Genomic DNA, 16,869 nt, shown 5'->3' with positions numbered 1-16,869 from the left:
ACTTTCAATGCAATTACCTTTCTAATTCTCATCTTTTCTCAACATACAGATTTGGGAGATGATGACCCGCAAGAAGTTGTTCTACCATCACTCTCGGTGTAATAGCAGGTATTAAAGTACAAAGTGTGTACAGAATGTTCCGGTAAAGATTATGAATTTCTTTAAATGTATTCGCGGTATTTGGTTCCGTATTGATTCCTTGTTTCTACATGGTACAGTTAATAAGAGAGTAATATTTAAACCAACACGTGATCGGTTGCTGTTAAGGGCCCTTCTTACTTGCCCCGGGACTGCATTTTAACCGTATATTTCGGTTAAAAAATCCCGGTTAATGCCCGGCACTGTGTGTTTGCAACTAATTCTTCGACGACGATCCAATAAAAAAAATTAAATGAAAATTGTTTGCGTTCTGATCCAGATAAGAGAATTGCTTATGCCACATCAAGGATAATTAAGTAAAACGAAACTAAATGATTGAAGTTCGTATAATTACTGGTTCGCTTAAATTGCAGACTTCAAAATTACTAAAAGTCTAAAGAGCTGATACCGGAGTCGTTGTTGACTGGGAAAACATTGGGATACACGAGGTATTATCATATCATATCTGTATCATATTGTACTTTATGTAAGATTAATTTTATATTTACTTATGGATGCCGCAGAAAGTCGGAGAAGGTGCCTTTGGCGAGACCTTCAGTGCAACGTGGCTTTGTAAAGATTTAGCTGAAATAAAATCAATTTAAATTGATCACAGAACAATGCATTTTAAACTCGCTATTCGAGAATCAAGTTATCGAGCTGTTGATACGCCCATCATTACAGAAAAACGAACACACTGTAAAAATATACGGCATTGTTATGGATGGAAAATCAACATATTTACTGTCGGATTACTCACTGCATAACTTCTTGCTTGGTATAAAACATCGCCTTAAATTGTTGCTAGAAAAAATCGGTGGAAGTGCGAAAACTGTCCGCATTCTAACACAAGTATTTTCAAAATTGTAACTCTTGCAGCTGAACGACCAGACATGAGTGATATCAGAAAATTGCATTACAGCTTTAAAGGACACTTGATTACAAATGGTTGGAATCACTATACGGCACAGCGTCCTTCGTCCTTCATTGCGCCTACTGATAGAAAAGCGAGTAATAGAAGAATTAAGAATATAATATAACTATATCCGATCTTAATGAAATTTATGCAGTTGATCAATAATATGTCAGGGAATGTTATGTGTAAATGAACCTTAAAAATTCCAATCGGAAATCGATAAAGTTATTGATAAAAACAAAATAAACTTGTTCTGAAATGACTTGCTGAAATGAGAATTATTCGGTAATGCCGAATTATTTTGATACGCAAGCGGCAAGTAGAATTTTATCTTAAGCCTTCGGTATCAGAGTACAATATCCATCTCGCTGCCTTTCCGTCCTTGTGAGCTCAATATTCTTCACACCCTTATTGATTTGAAACTTGGAGCATATACTTTTTTTTGTCTGCACCAAACAAAGTATTACAATTTTGGTGCAATGTCCATTGAGTGGCTTAAAAACAAATAAAGAACAGAAAAACACATTTGACTGTACATTATTAAAGCCAAAAATATCAAATATTGGCAACGGCCGTTCGATGTCCATTATTATTCATCATTTAATTTTTCATAAATTTCACGTTATCTAGTATAAGAAATAATACATAAACATATTTGAATACTATATATTATAGATAGTGACATAAAATACCACCGCAAATCGCCGGAAGTGTGCGGGGGTTAATTCAATGAGAAGCTGCAATATATTATTATTTAATAAATAATTAAAAATTATTACATTTTCTGCATTAAATTTGTTGTTTTCATTTGACTTACATTTTTCAACAGAATAAAAATACCATATATATTTTGTTCAATATTAGGTAATTTTTTTTTCGATCTTGGCACAATTTTTTTCATTTAATGAATTAAATTAATTTTTCACAGACGCAAACTTGTTGTCGATCTGAACTAGGCTTAAATACTATTGATTAAAATATATGCAATGAAATACTACATTTTCCAGATTCCAAATTCTTTGATTAAGTTATGTTACATTTTGCCTATCGGAACCAGTGGCGATCACCGCTCACTTTTGATAGATAACACTTTTGAATTCATTTTTCTTTTACGTGCTGGATTAGTCACTGGCGTGAAAACGTGTTCTATATTTTATATATTTCTGTTCTTTGGTAAATTATTATACTGACTAGAAATGCAGATAATCCAGTATGATGAACTTATCATGGATGAAGTAAGTAGTTTTGTCTTATAAGTCTTTCAATTAAAACGAATGACATTTTAGGATAAAATTGGAGAGGGTGGCTTTGGAGTTGTCTACAGTGGAAAATATATGGGCGAGAAGGTGGCTATTAAACAACTAATAGGGCACATTGACAAGGAGGAAGCAATTCGGAAAGAGGCCACGTATCAGGAAATGGTCAATGGTCATGAGAACTGCGTCAAATTGTTTGGTTATTCGACTTTCGAAGGCAACACCTACTTGGTAATGGAGTATATGGCTGGTGGATCCTTGTGGCATCTTATGCATAAGACCAGCATCCCATACAGCTATGCGGAGGGCATTGGGTGGTTATGCCAGGGAGCGCAGGTATATATACATAAATTTATACCTACATACATTTATATGTAGTGGGGAGCAAAATAATGGTGATTAATGTTCTATTTTTGGTTCTAGGCATTGGCTTATCTTCGTGCGCATTCAGTGAGAGGCTACATTCATCGGGACGTTAAACCCTCCAATATGTTACTAGACGGTGACAGAAAGACTTTGAAAATATGTGATTATGGCCTTATGCGAAATGTGAAAACCAACATGACAAGCTATGTGGGCACTGCAATTTATATGGCACCCGAGGTAACTATATCTCCATATTATCGTATAAATTTTGTTACTTATAACGATTTACAAACGCACAGGTTTTAAATGGCAAGAAATATGATGAGAAATGTGATGTGTACAGCTTTGGCATTACAATCTGGGAAGTTTTCATGCGTAAGATGCCATACGAAGATATTATCAAAGAAATTAGACTTACCGAACTCTTAAAAAAAATTGATACGGAGGGTATGTACATCTTAATACATACAGTTCAATAATAATCATTTTTTGTATAGATCTGCGGCCCCCTATTGATGCTGCAATCCCCAAAGACATTCGGCAACTGATACGGGAGTGCTGGGATAAAGATTGCGATAAACGACCTTCTATGCAAGATATTGCGGACAGGTTGAGAAAACAATCTACAGTGTCTCCCAGCAAAAAATGTAAGGTGCTATAAATTTTAAACAAAGAACTAAAAGTGCGCAATCCGAGAATGTCCGACTTTGAAAATTGCTTTAGAAAACATTCGTACTTGTACACATAAAGATACATATGTTTGAGTTGTCTGTATTATAAAAATACAATGTGAATTGCTATACACCAGTTCATAAATCAGTTTATCTTGATAAAACCAACATTTAATCAGTAAGAAGTTAATTTAAAAAAAAAACACTATTTGGATTTGGGTTTTTTCATTTTGTCATTTATTCATTGATTTCACATTAATCGGTAAAAAAAGAAAAAGAAAAAAACACAACAGATATTCTACAAATGATTCGAAAAGAGTTAATACGATAGTTGAAAATAAACATTTTATATAAGTATATATATAATTTATTAAATAATTGAACATTTCTATGTATTTGATACAAAAAGTCATCAGTACAGATATGCAGTTGAGATATACAGAAAGTTATACAATTATTTACTCATATGTAAGACTTTCTAATTGACGTGTTTAATTAATAATTTAAATAAACGGAATGTGCCATAAAATACTAAAAACAAAAGTTTGCGAATTTTTACAAAAGAAAGGCATAATATAAATATGAAAATGGTTGGGGAAGGGTAACCGTGCGGGGTGGGGGGAGAGCGGTGTGGTCGTGGAATGCACAATAGGTAATTAACTATGAGTACTAGTTATATAATTATTGCATTTATATTTTATAATTATAAGTATATGTGTGTGTGTGTGTGTGTGTGTCCGTTTATATATATATGTAGATATGTTTACTAGTTGGCTCGTATGGTTCGATTCTTGTTCATATTGGTCAGCATTAACGATATATATGATGTCAGCAGATCGTCCATCTTATAACCCAGCGATGTCTCGCACAGCAGCTTCGAGCCACGCACCAGATTCCCGATGGTCATGTGGAAATACGTGTTGCCCGATGACCAGTTTGAGATGCGCGTAAAAGGATGCGTAACCAGTATATCCTGCAATGGCATTAATTGTGATATATATATATATATATATATATATAATATGCACATTGTTTGACTTACCTTTGTTACTGGATGTATGAGACTCACGCCATGCTTGTTAATGGCAATAAGCAGCATTTCCGGATAGTTTGGCTCGGTGGTTTGCTTCACCTCAAAGAATGCAGAGCCAAAGGTTGGCCATCTATTTATATACATATGTAGATTTGAAAGTAGAACAAAATTAATTACACTTGCGCACGCAGACTTCCAAACACAAACACACACACCTGTATACGATCTTCAGAAATGCCACTTTGGCATCCTCGGAGGTCATGCCACCATCCTGATTATAAGATGCAACAATGGAACGCTTCCATTCGCTTGTGCTCTGCATCTTCATAATGTCAGACGGTATCAGCTCGCGCAGCATTTGCCTGAATGTGATAATGGGACAATGGGATAACAACGATAATGTTTAATGTATACAAGATGAACAATTGAAGATTGGACATTGCAACACTTACGGTATGGCCTGCAGCTCCTGTTTATTCTCGCCAAAGCGAACGCGAAAGACGAGAGCGGCCAGCTTGGCGGCCTCCTCGCGAGAGCATTTGTGATAGCCGCGCAATAGCTTGGGCAGCTCCTGGTGATAGTGAAAGATGAGATCGGCATTGCGATCCTTGCCTGGCACCGTATTCGTCCACAGTTTCTTCATGAAGAACACCTGATAGGTGAACTGCGGATTGGCGCCGTCGCGTATCGGTCGCGCCTTCTTTATCCAGTCGGTCAGATGGCGGACAAAGTCAAAGAAGAAATCGCCCTCCGGCACTGAAATGACCTTATCGGCGATCTTCACAAAGAGCGAGAAGCCTTCGCTTGTGCGCAGCGAAAGGCGCTGCGAGATGTTGTTGCAAAAGTCCTTGGCCCGCGTGGACGAGTCCACTTCGAACGCTTCGTCAGTGTCGTCCGGAAAGTAGACCTTGTGAAAGATTTGCGTTGTCTTGTGCTGTATGGCCTCGACCTCCACTTGATGCGGCGGATATTTGCGCTGTCCATGCCGTATGGTCTTTTGCAAACGATGCATTGAATCCTGTGAGATGGGATGACGACGCGTCCGTAGAAACATTAACAGCTCCTTGAGCAGGCCCTGCGAGCAGGCAAACAGACCCGTAGCCAGCCACATCAGCTCCCAGCCACGCTCCTCGGACATTCGATTGCGATTGTCAGTTAGCTGCTTCATCAGCTGGCAATAGATCTCGTCTCGCAATATCTCATGCTTGAGCGGACCGTCGAAGATGTGATCGGTTATCTCATTGCCCATGCGCGGACGCTTCGATGGCAGATCGCCCATATATTTAAGTATGGCAGCAAAGGCGAAGCACGCCTCCTCGACCAGCTCCTCTTTGCTCTGCAGCTTGCGCAGCAGCGGTGCCTTAATCGGATCCCTCGCATACCGCCACAATTCCTCGCTGCGTTTTGAGCTGAGCGTCAGTGTCTTGGACATGGTGCGCTTGGGCGGCAAACGGAAATGATCCAGGGCATATTCCATGAGCGTGTGCGGACGATCGCGCGGCTCTACAGCGCCTCCATTGGATGCCATGCTGAGGCGCCGGCCATGATGCGCCTCCTCAATGTTAAACAAGGCCAATATGTCCTGAGGCGGTTTACTCAACGTTGGCAACACATACACCGTTTCGGCGGGAAAATCGCCGCGTTCCTGCGACCTATCGCAGCGTCCAATGCACCAGCCATTGTTCAGCACCGATTCGCCGCATGATTCATCCTCCAGTATGATCAGATCGCCCTTAAAAAATGATAGAAAACTTGTGCCGTCCGACGGCGCACGATAATCCTGCAGGGCAATCACATATTTTGATCTGCAAAATTGTAAATATAGATTAGCGGATTATACACACTCCACACATAAATATCACAAGCTCAAAATTCAAATTAATGTGGATCGGCTTGGGATGCCACTTACCGTTTCTTTAGGCCATCCAAAAAGTAGACGACCAGGTCACGTATATCCTCCGCATTGGGACTTTGGAATGTGAACTCCTCGCCACGTACCGTGGACAGGCTAAATGTCTGGGTGAACACTTTGTTGGTCTTCTGGCTGGAAACGGCTGTAATCTCCGGAAAGCTGAGCTCGAGCAGCACCTGCTCCTGATCGTCCACAACGTAAACGCCCGTCCAATTGACTGCTATGATGACATCGTTCTTGGGCAAATTAGGACCCGAATTGCGATACGCTTCATAGAAGCGTGAGAAGAGCAGCGGCCACTTATATTTGGCATAGCTGACAATGTCCTCTTTGATCTTGAGCGGTGCTATCTTATCCTTCACATAATAGGACTTCTTGTACGCCTGCAGAACAAGAGCTGCCCATCGCTCGATGGCCTTATCGATGCCGCTGAGACAGAAGTCGGGTATAAAGTTGGGCAACAGCGTAAACAATCGCTCCATGGACATATCCGTGCCGTATTCGATAAAATATTGTTGGGCCGCTATCATGGCCAGATCCTCCTCCTTGTCGCAACGATACTCGCCGAATTTAACGCCACGCACAACCTGCTGATAGATGAGATTTGTGGCCACTTGATCGTTGGTTGGCTCATGCCATGGCGCAAATATCTCCTTACGAAAGAAGAGACGCCACGGTGCATTGCGCTCCTGGGCGCCTTGCTCCTTCGCATATTGTTCACACTGTGATATCGCATCCATCACATGATCACCGCCGCTGCCCAGCGAGCTAACCTTATCGAATAGCGCAATATATAGCGAGAAGCCAAATTGATCCTTGAGCGTTATCTTATCCGATAGCTGATTGCACAATTCGCGAGCCGTTGTCGCCGAATCAGCCAGCAACGTTTTCGTATTGCCATCCATAAATGTGATGGGCAGCATAATGGGCTTCTTCGATTTGGTCGCCTGCAATTCCAGCCATGACGGCGGCTGATTCCGTGTACCATTGTTGAATGTACGCTTCAGACGCTCCTCACAATACGGCGCATAGCCGGGCGGCCCCTCTCGAATGAATGCCCTCAGATAATTGACAAACTTCTCCGATGGGGCAAAGCAGCCGACGCACAGCGATAACAATATCCAGCCGCGGGCATGCGATGATTTTAATGGATTATTTGTTAGCTGCTTGCATATCTGGCAGTAGATCTCGTCGCGCAACTCTGCCCGCAATATGCCATGGCCAATGATGAAGTGCAGCTTCTCCAGATTCGATGTCGGACGCGATTGCAGCCACGACTGATAGCTATCGGCGGTGTACTCATCATCCTGCAGTCGCCGTCGAACATCCTCGCCCAGTTTGTTCTTTCGCTTCAGCGTCAACGAGACGAGCTTGTGGCGTATCGAGCGCGGCTTTTGCTTGAGAAACGCCTCTGGGTCGAGACCCATCAGTTGAGCCTCCTGGAATTCCTATATCAAAGTCGTACCAAAGTCAATTTGTTTATTATTTTACACTTGCCGTTTGTATTTTCTTTTATTTGGAGTTTGAACTCACCTTGCTCCGGATGAAATTGCGTCCGAGCGTTGCCGTCACCTTCGACATGACGGATGTGGTGTCCATGCGATCCATGGTGTGATATTTGGGCTCCTGCATATCGCCAGTGAAACGTAATATGGTTATCCAGAGCGCCTGGGCGGCCAGCTGATCGCCTTGTGTATGGAGCGGCAACAGTGGATGCTTCAGCGCCTTCTTGGCATACTGATGATTGACATTGCCCTGAAAATAGGTGGCCGCAAATTTTTGAAATTTATATTCGGATAGATCCTCCTCATCCTCCGAGATGTGCATCGGCGCAATGATATCCTCCTGATTAACGGCCTGTGCATGCGGCAAATCATTAAATACGGACGTCTCACGTCCGCCATGTGGTGTCGGTGCATCACTGCTAGAATCGGGCAGAAAATCGAACATGGCCTCCACCAGTTTGCCATCGTCGACGGGCTCCTCCTGTTTTCTGGCCGCATCATTAATAATATTCATTTTGACCTCGACACGCCGTCTATCCTCCAGCTGTTCCTGCAGCTCCCGTCGCTCCAGCTCATGCAAACGATCCCGATAATGCTGTTCGGCAATTTCACGGGCATGCTTATTGCCGCGATGCAACAGCTCCTGCTCCTCCAGTTTGCGCAGCTGCAACACTTCGGCAAACTGTTTATGCTCCAGCCGCAGTTTGCGATAACGCCGCACAGCGATCATGCGTCGCACATGCGACTGTATCTTGATCACCGCCCACATCTTGTGGCCGTATTCACGGCGCACCAAATAGCCACGCGCGTGCGCCTGCAGCCCCACAATATGGCCGCGCAAATGGCGAAAGCGATGCGAGAGGACACGCGATCGGATGAGCGCCTGCAGCCGCATATAGCCCACACGCATGCTGCGATAACGCTTGCGTTGCGCATAGCCCTTCCACACGCGCTGCACACTGATGGCGGCGGCACGGAGACGCAGATAGCGACGCCTGTACACCCAGCCGCGTATGCTGCGCTGCAGTATTAGGATTTTGCGTGTGAGGACACGATCGCGCTCTTGCTCCAAATACAGATCGTGGGCATCCTTTAGAAAGACCTTGGTGTGGCCCAGCTGATAATCGGATTTGCCCAAGACCATTGCGCAAATGCGAGTTGTGGCCGCCAAGCAATCGGTGCGATGTGCCGGCGGCACACCGGCAATGAGGAAACGATATCGTTCGACAAACTCACGAAAGCCATGACGTATTGGATAGCCGGCACGTCGTATCCGTATGGTCTCCATCATGCCGGAGTAGCGCAGCTGCCGACAGCATAGACCACGATCAAACATCATCGGTTTCTTCAGCTCGTTGGGCTTGATGCAGCGTATAAAGAACGGCTGGCAGCTGCTCAGCGTCTTCATCAGTGCGTCGAGACTCTTGCGGAATTGTGTCGAGAGTGTTGGGGTGCGTTTGCGCGTCTCCGCACCCATCTCAATGTCCTGGGCAAAGATTTGACGCAAGAACTTATTGCCACTCTGGCTAACCAAATGCAATAAATCCGGACTGAATGTGTCGCGATTCTTGTCGAGAAAGCCGCGTGTATCGTAGAAAACGACACCGGCAAAATGATTGAGTCCGAAACTGGTATTGATATCCGATTTTGGCTTCAGATAGTTCTTGTGCGCGCCGTGCGTCTTGTGCAGCTTGGCGAGCATTGTCTGGTCGGTGCCCTTGGGGAAGCGTGCCTCCTCATCGATCAGTGCCATTATATTTAGCTGCTTGATGGCTATCAAATCGAGTGCATCTTGATTGTCGACAAACTCAATGTGCTGCCAGTTGATTGCCTCGTGATTGTATTCCTCCTGCTCCAGCTTGAAGATGTGCTGCACAAAGAACTGCTGCAGATTCTCGTTCGCATAGTTGATGCAGAACTGCTCAAAGCTATTCTGATCAAAGTTCTCAAACCCAAAGATATCCAGCACACCGATCGCATTGCGGGATGTCGCTCTCGGCTTAAATATGGCCGTATTGATTTTACGCACAATATGCACAAACAAACGCCCATAGATGCCCTTGACGAATGCGTCGCGCACATCGACAGACTGATCGCGGGACAGTGTCGAGACGACAGTCTCACCATGGGCGAACAGTGTGCGACGTGTCAAAGCATCGATCAGCGGCTGTATGGGCAGGCCGAGCAGTCCGGCGACACGCTCCACATTGATGTGCTCCGGTATTTCCGTTGCATCCAAATTATCGACAACGGTCGCCTTATATTTAATATTGCCGCAATGCAATAGCGCCGCCAGCAGCTTGATTATCTCCCAAATCTCCTGATCCGAGAAGAGCAACACCTTCATCGCCGATCGTATATCAGAGAATTCAGCGGCATCGTCACGTCCCTCACACGTTATGCTATTCCCGCCAGTCAAGTATCTGTAGAACAATTTTGATAAATATTTATTTACATATTTATTAGTACAATTTTAGCTAAACTGAATTTATTTTTTGTATACCAAAAGATTTAAACTCGAATAATAATTAATATTTATGTGAAATGAAAGGATTAAGTAAAGATAATAAATATGAAGAAGCATAATCGAAGTTTTCCTTGGCTAAACACAACTCAAAATTTCGTATTTTCATATCTAACAGCAGCAAAATAAGAAATTTGTTTTCTATTTTCAATTTTGTGTTAAGCAACTTCTTTCAAACCATCCACTTTTCACAAAAATAAGTGAGAACCGACTACGGAATACACTGTGAAATACCAGTGGAAAACCAGTCATTAGCAGATGGCTTGAACAGAAAAAACTATCAAATTATAAAAAGGGTAAAATGAAGTTAAGCAAAAGTGTGTAAGGGACAGAAGAACATGTCTCCAGTCCCATAAGGTATATGCGGCCAATTCGAAAAAGTTAAGATCAGAGAAGAATGTTTAAAACTAAACTCAGGAAAAACAGATTTCAACCGAACTCACTTGTAGTCGGCAGCTGCGCCCAGGTCGAGACGACTCTTCTCATCGGCGGACAGGCCTGCCAGTATGCAGTAGAAGACATGATAATTGCGCTCGCTGTGATTCTGCGACACAATGCGCGACTTCTCCAACAGATATTGCTCGATCTTGGCGCCCTCGATCACCCCATTGGCGCTGAAGTGTATATCAATGTATTTGCCAAAACTGCAATGGAATAAATTAGAAATTATTTGAATTAGCTGCTAGAAAAATAGCTGTCAGTTTAATTACCGCGATGAGTTATCGTTGCGTATCGTTTTTGCATTGCCGAAGGCCTCTAAAATGGGATTCGCCTCCAGGATTTGCTGCTCGATCCACGAGTGCTTGCCGCTGATCGCAGCCAAATATTGCAAAATCAGTTTTGTGCTCTCCGTTTTGCCAGCGCCCGATTCGCCAGATATCACAATGCACTGATCCTGGCGATAGCGTTTCATATGCGCATACGCATTGTCCCCAATTGCAAAAATGTGCGGCGGCAGCTCACCAATTTTGCGCTCCTTGTACAGCTTGATCTGATCACCCGTATAGATGGGCAGTATCTGATACGGATTGACGGCGACCAATATGGACCCAGTGTACGTCTAAATGTGCAAATGAAAGTAACCCTTATAAATTCTATACAAAAAATAGATGGTATTTAACTAAGCAGTCAGACTTCAATTTACATTATTAAATGGCTGGTAAAATTTCGCAATAATCATGAGTTTTACATCATCTTTATTGGAGAGATGAAGTCAATTTAATGTGCTTTAAAAATATAATAAAATAAATAGTTATTTAAAAGTATACGTTGGAAATGCTGTAGACTTTAAGTTTTAAGCAAAAACTCAAATAAATATTTTTAAAAGTATGTAATTTAAAGATAGTTTTCCTCTGTGTTGAGTTGAATTGCAAAAATACTTTCAAATGCAAATACTTTAATTACAAATTTATTTATTCCAAGTTTACGTACATATATCAGATTCTCCTTGTAACGTATGAGCAGATTACGTAAGATGCCCGCCTCGTGCAGATCACCCAGCGATATCATATCCTCGACACCCTGTACGGATGAGGCATGCATCGCCTTGATGCGACGCTCTGGCGCCAGCCACACTTCGTCGCCATCATCGTCTCGCACCTGGATGCGACGACCCTCCGCGGAGATGACACGTGCTCCAATGGCCACATCGAATTCCCGTCCCGATGCGGGTTCTATCCAGATGTAGTCACCCTGTCAAATGCAATTGTGTGTGTGTGTGTGAATGGGAAAACAAGTGGTTACAATTTGACATTCCAGTTTACGAGTCATGGGGTTGCCATGGACGTTTTCACGACTGCCATAAAGCTTTGCGTTGCTTTTTGTTGTTGTCTTTTTTTGGTGTGTAAGAATCAGTTGAGCGTAACACAAAAAAAAAAAAAAAACCCACCAGGGACAGACCCCAGATAGATATACGAGACATGGGAGCTATCCACACATACATTTCAATGATTCAATGTATGAGTAGAAGAAGTTAGAGTGCCCAACCGACAGATACTCATTGGATATTGAATATTATTTGTATATTCTTAAGTCATTTCAGTGCTAATTGATAATCAAAAACTGAAGAAGAATTGTGAAAATTAGTAATAAATGAAATTATTGATAAGTGCTAATTGTGTTATACTCAAAAGTAATAATATTCAAGAATAAAAATGGTGTAAAATTCTGCAAGTTTATTATACCTTATGGAAGAGTATACAGGGTATTCAGCAAGACGATACATACATACATATATATACACATATATATATATATATATATATATTTATAAACGTGTGTGAACTTCCGATCGGCGTTTTTTATCGCTACAAAGTGTTCATGGCTCTCGCAAGAGATCGCATGCATATATGCATAATTTACATACATACATATATATAACTAGTTCTCTCTTACGCTCTCTCTCGTTCTTTTACGCTTATCGGATGTGCTCTTTACTTACACGTGTTACAATCACCATATTCGTCCTCCTTCATTTACTGTTCCTGGCTCTCTGGCATCCAATATCAAGGCTCGTCAAGCTGTTGAGGGAGAATAAGAAGAAGAGTAGACGCTCTTTATAAGTCACAACAAGCAAACAGCAGCAGCAATAGCAGCAGCAACAACAACAACAACATTATCAACATCAACATCAACATGTTGCTGCAGGCGCTTAAAACCGGCTGTAGAAAACAACTATTAAAAAAGAAGTGGAGAAAAAAATTAAGGTGAAGTTTACGGTAAATGGAAAGAATCTACAAGTTGTCGCCATCTCCTTTTGTTTGTTTGTTATCGTCTTCAGCTCCCCATTTCCTCATTTATTTTTCTTCTTTTTTTTTTGGCAACCATTTAACACTTTACTGCGACAAGTTCGTCATTGTGTCTGTTTCTTTTTTCTTTTTCTTTTTTTGTACTTTCGTTGCTGTTAAGCGGAAACCAAAATTTAAAATCCAACACCAAAAACTTCATTGATTCGAATACCGAATCGAAAACAAAGCCAAAAACCTTTTCACATGCAAAAAAAGGCAAACGCACAATTTCACTTTTAATAACTATTGTTAATACCTCAATTTTTTTTTTGTGCCTTCCAATCAGAACTTGGTTCAACATTGCGTTTGTTATGCAAATGAAATGTTTTTGTTTTCTTCTCATTTTGCAATTTGTTTTCATTGAAAATATTTACTTTCATTGCTTATACGGCGAACTGAGAGCTTCGATTAGGCCATAGAAATTTTTTTTGGCCCAAATGCATATGGAAAGCATTACCATGTCAAGCAATCGCACAAGGGGTATCTTAAGTCAATTCATACTTAATGTTTTTAATATTTATATTTAGTATACTCATTATTTATTTATCAAAATTGTATTCGAGGACTTCAAATCAGAGAACAGATACATAGAAAGCTGAGCGATAAATCGATCGGAAAATGGATGGAAGAAACTCTTTTTCTTTGTTATTGAAATTGTTATAAATTAAATTAAATTGTTATATAGAGTATAATAGTGTATAACATATATATTATAGGAATCAGGCATTTTCTAATTTTGATTCCGATTCTTATACCATAAATCCATTGAAAAAATTTAGAATGTAGAATATATGTAAAAATTATTCGATTTTATCGATAACTGCCACCGTTTCGCTAATGTCGATATAAATCGATTTTCGATAGCAATAAAAGCTACAGTTTTAAAGGCAGTGCTTTCCAATTGAAATATAATATAAATTGACATATTATTGAACGATTGCACAAACTGCATTCAGATCACAGCCAAATTATAGTCGAAAACGAATTCACATATCGAACTTATTACTATTAACTGAAAGTTTTTCGAATTGTTTGGAATTAGATATTTTGAAATCATTTGAAATTGCATATCGCCTGTAAATAATATACAGGACATAAATACTCAATTTGAGTTCTCAAGTGATTGCTGTAAATAATAAATTATTTAAATATATTTACAAATAATATTTGTATTATTTAAGGGTATCAATTTGATTGTATGAGAAAATAAAATCTGTTGCATGCGTTTAGCTAACCAAGTTGGAGGCGTCTCTGGCAACTAAGATACAAGCACATATGTAATTTGTGTGTGTATGTATGTGTGTATGTAAGTGTGTAATTGCAGACAGACGGAACAACAAAAGCAGCACACACACAAACACACACAACACATACATATATATATATATATGCTTCTATTTAGATATATGTATATACAGATATATAAGCACATTTAACAGCGTGGTTCCGCTCTGTCGATCAAAATACAATGCACCCAACAGCACCCCCTTCCCCCATCTACACACAAACACAAACACACACACACACGTTATAATAAGAGCGAGAGAGAGAATGAGTGTAATTAGTTAGAGTTCTGCCCAATCGTATTTAAAATACGTGTTGCCTAATAATGTTATCAGTAAACAGCGCTGATAAGCAGCGACCAAAAATCAACAAAATGTTAAAAATTAACATTATCATCATTACAGCTGATGTCTGGATTACTCATTTTAGGCACGTTCCAATTGGAGATTTCTGTCTGTTTGGACATTTGAGACAACAGCCATGCAAAAATTAAACATCAGTTAAATCTGCACAAATCTGTTTGCGAATTTGGATCGACGCATTTTCGCACGTGCAACTGTATGTGTGCCTTGTGTGTGTGTGTGCGCGTGTGTGTGTGCGCGTTGTGTGTATGTGAGAGTTCACCTAGAGTCATTAGTGAAAGTTCGTGCAGCGTTGCCACGTAAATTACGCGTTAAATATAATATCTATGTATCTGCATATTTCATAAATGATTTCCTTTTTTCTTCTTCTTCGTCTTCTTCCACTTTGACATTAAGAGAGCGCCTTTGTGTGTGTGTGTTAAGAGAGCACTTTTAGCTGCTCTTTTAAAATCTTCTTAAATATCATAGATATAAACTGAGCGCGTTCAGTTTTCAGTTTGTTGTTGTTTTTTCAGCTTCTTTTTTTATTTATTTTTTATTATCATGCCGATGCCGACCTTAAAAAAAGTTTCACCAAACAAACAGAAAGTCGCCGTCGCTTTGGCTGCGTCTGCGGCTGAAAAGTCGCGAAAGCTGCACAACAACAACAATAACTATGTTAACAGACGCAAAAAAAAAACACACACACACACAGACACAATGTGAAGCTTTTATTGAAAAGGGTTCTTTGGCTGCAGCAAAAGCTACAAAATATCCCGTTGTGCAACAAACCGGCTGAACAAGTGTTGTTTCTATTGCTGAATAGAATTCTAACAGCGGCTCAAGCGCAAGCTCAAGGCTTTTTTATCTCTGTCTATGAATTGAATGTGTGCGAACAGGCCGAATACAGGGAGAGAGAGCGAGAGAGAGAGAGAGGGGGAATATGAATGCAATTTGAGCCGCTCTCCACAAATAACGCTCGCTCTCTCTCTCTCTCTTTCTCTCTCTCCCTCTCGTTCTCTCTTTAACAGGTGCGCTTGTATGTGTGTGTATTAGTACCGTTCTAGACAACGAAACCTGAAGCGTAGCTAAACATTATTTGGTCAGAGAGGTTTTAGCCACAATGCAGCCACGTTTCAGCTCATCTGTTGACACACACACACACAAAGCAATAAATAAAAATAATAATAATAAAAAAGAAGGGTGTCAGTTTCACTTGTGACCCTTTCAAACAAAAAATAACTACGCCCTTGGCTAACGATGATTCTCTTATTAGATTTTCAGCGCACTTTTCTAGTTTCACACACACACAGACAGATGGTGGCTTGCAGGGTGAATGCACTCATTTTTCTAGTTAGCAGAGTGTTTTTGACTTTTTTAACAGCGCTCGATAATAAATACACTTTTTTGCGGCATTCAATTTAGCTGCTAACATTTGATTAACACTTTGCTCGCATCCAGTCAGTTCAAGTCCCAGTCTCAGCCCCGTCTCAGTTTCGGTTCCAGTTCAAGTTCCAGTCCAAGTCCCGAAACTTGTAGCTTGGGAGCGAGACTGAAGCGGTATATTATTTAAAAACAGGTTACATAAATAGGTCACGCACCATCGAGTGCAGCGCGCAACAGGTTAACTGACAATGGCCGTTTGGACTTTTAACTTGAACATTAATTATTTTGCCACTTTGGAGACGCGTCAGCCGTTAAGTACACATTGGCGGTTGGCAAACTAAACAGGCTAATTTGTTGCTAGCTGGTTTGATTTTTTTTCTTTTTCTCACTGCTTCTTTTAACGGTAGTTACCTCAACAACCAAAATAACAGCCGAACACAACCGATCGTCGCAAGCAAAAATTGTGGACTGCCGGCAGTGTGACCGAATGCGTTCAAATCACACTACTTCTGGCAAAATGTGACCAAACTCTTAACTACCATTGTTTCTGACGTCACGCAGGTGATTTCATTATGGGAACTGCCAACTTCTTAAAAGTAACAAATTGTAATAATCAAAATTCTTTATTTTATATTAAAACAAAAAAAAACAAAAACTATTTGAAATAACAATTAATTGGCACCAAATTATATATATTTTAGTTACTACATTTTAATTGCACTTTTGTAGTTCTAAATATATTGCGAGTAGT

General features: G+C 40.8%; 2 protein-coding genes across 2 annotated transcripts; one reads left to right on the top strand and one right to left on the bottom strand.

The window, feature by feature from the left end:
• Positions 1-2,149: 2,149 nt before the first annotated feature.
• LOC6562852 (mitogen-activated protein kinase kinase kinase 7) lies at positions 2,150-3,514 on the top strand. The gene is made up of 5 exons (XM_001987939.2): positions 2,150-2,289; positions 2,341-2,646; positions 2,734-2,913; positions 2,976-3,123; positions 3,174-3,514. Exons 1-5 carry the CDS (start codon positions 2,251-2,253, stop codon positions 3,335-3,337), a joined length of 837 nt encoding a protein of 278 aa, XP_001987975.1. The 5' UTR covers positions 2,150-2,250; the 3' UTR covers positions 3,338-3,514.
• Positions 3,515-3,886: 372 nt separating this feature from the next.
• LOC6562853 (myosin-VIIa) lies at positions 3,887-16,583 on the bottom strand. The gene is made up of 11 exons (XM_001987940.3): positions 16,530-16,583; positions 12,762-12,840; positions 11,753-12,013; positions 11,032-11,381; positions 10,765-10,965; positions 7,826-10,220; positions 6,290-7,740; positions 4,833-6,185; positions 4,596-4,742; positions 4,390-4,510; positions 3,887-4,320 (listed from the first exon to the last, which is right to left on the bottom strand). Exons 2-11 carry the CDS (start codon positions 12,777-12,779, stop codon positions 4,114-4,116), a joined length of 6,504 nt encoding a protein of 2,167 aa, XP_001987976.1. The 5' UTR covers positions 12,780-12,840; positions 16,530-16,583; the 3' UTR covers positions 3,887-4,113.
• Positions 16,584-16,869: the final 286 nt, after the last annotated feature.

The sequence above is a fragment of the Drosophila grimshawi genome, unplaced genomic scaffold (genome assembly GCF_018153295.1).
Source record: "Drosophila grimshawi isolate 15287-2541.00 unplaced genomic scaffold, ASM1815329v1 contig_1377, whole genome shotgun sequence".
In the NCBI taxonomy this organism is placed as follows: domain Eukaryota; kingdom Metazoa; phylum Arthropoda; class Insecta; order Diptera; family Drosophilidae; genus Drosophila; species Drosophila grimshawi.
This window is presented reverse-complemented; position numbering and strand designations above follow the sequence as displayed.

What these genes read in the sequence shown, in the direction of transcription:
- LOC6562853 (XM_001987940.3), bottom strand. An exon ending in GCAATTTCATCCGGAGCAAG is followed by an intron (nt 7,741 to 7,825) that starts GTGAGTTCAAAC and finishes ACTTTGATATAG; the next exon opens with GAATTCCAGGAGGCTCAACT. An exon ending in TTTCTGAAGATCGTATACAG is followed by an intron (nt 4,511 to 4,595) that starts GTGTGTGTGTTT and finishes GTATATAAATAG; the next exon opens with ATGGCCAACCTTTGGCTCTG.
- LOC6562852 (XM_001987939.2), top strand. Translation starts at nt 2,251, where the DNA reads ATGCAGATAATCCAGTATGATGAACTTATCATGGATGAA. An exon ending in GGTTATGCCAGGGAGCGCAG is followed by an intron (nt 2,647 to 2,733) that starts GTATATATACAT and finishes TTTTGGTTCTAG; the next exon opens with GCATTGGCTTATCTTCGTGC. An exon ending in AAAAAAAATTGATACGGAGG is followed by an intron (nt 3,124 to 3,173) that starts GTATGTACATCT and finishes TTTTTTGTATAG; the next exon opens with ATCTGCGGCCCCCTATTGAT.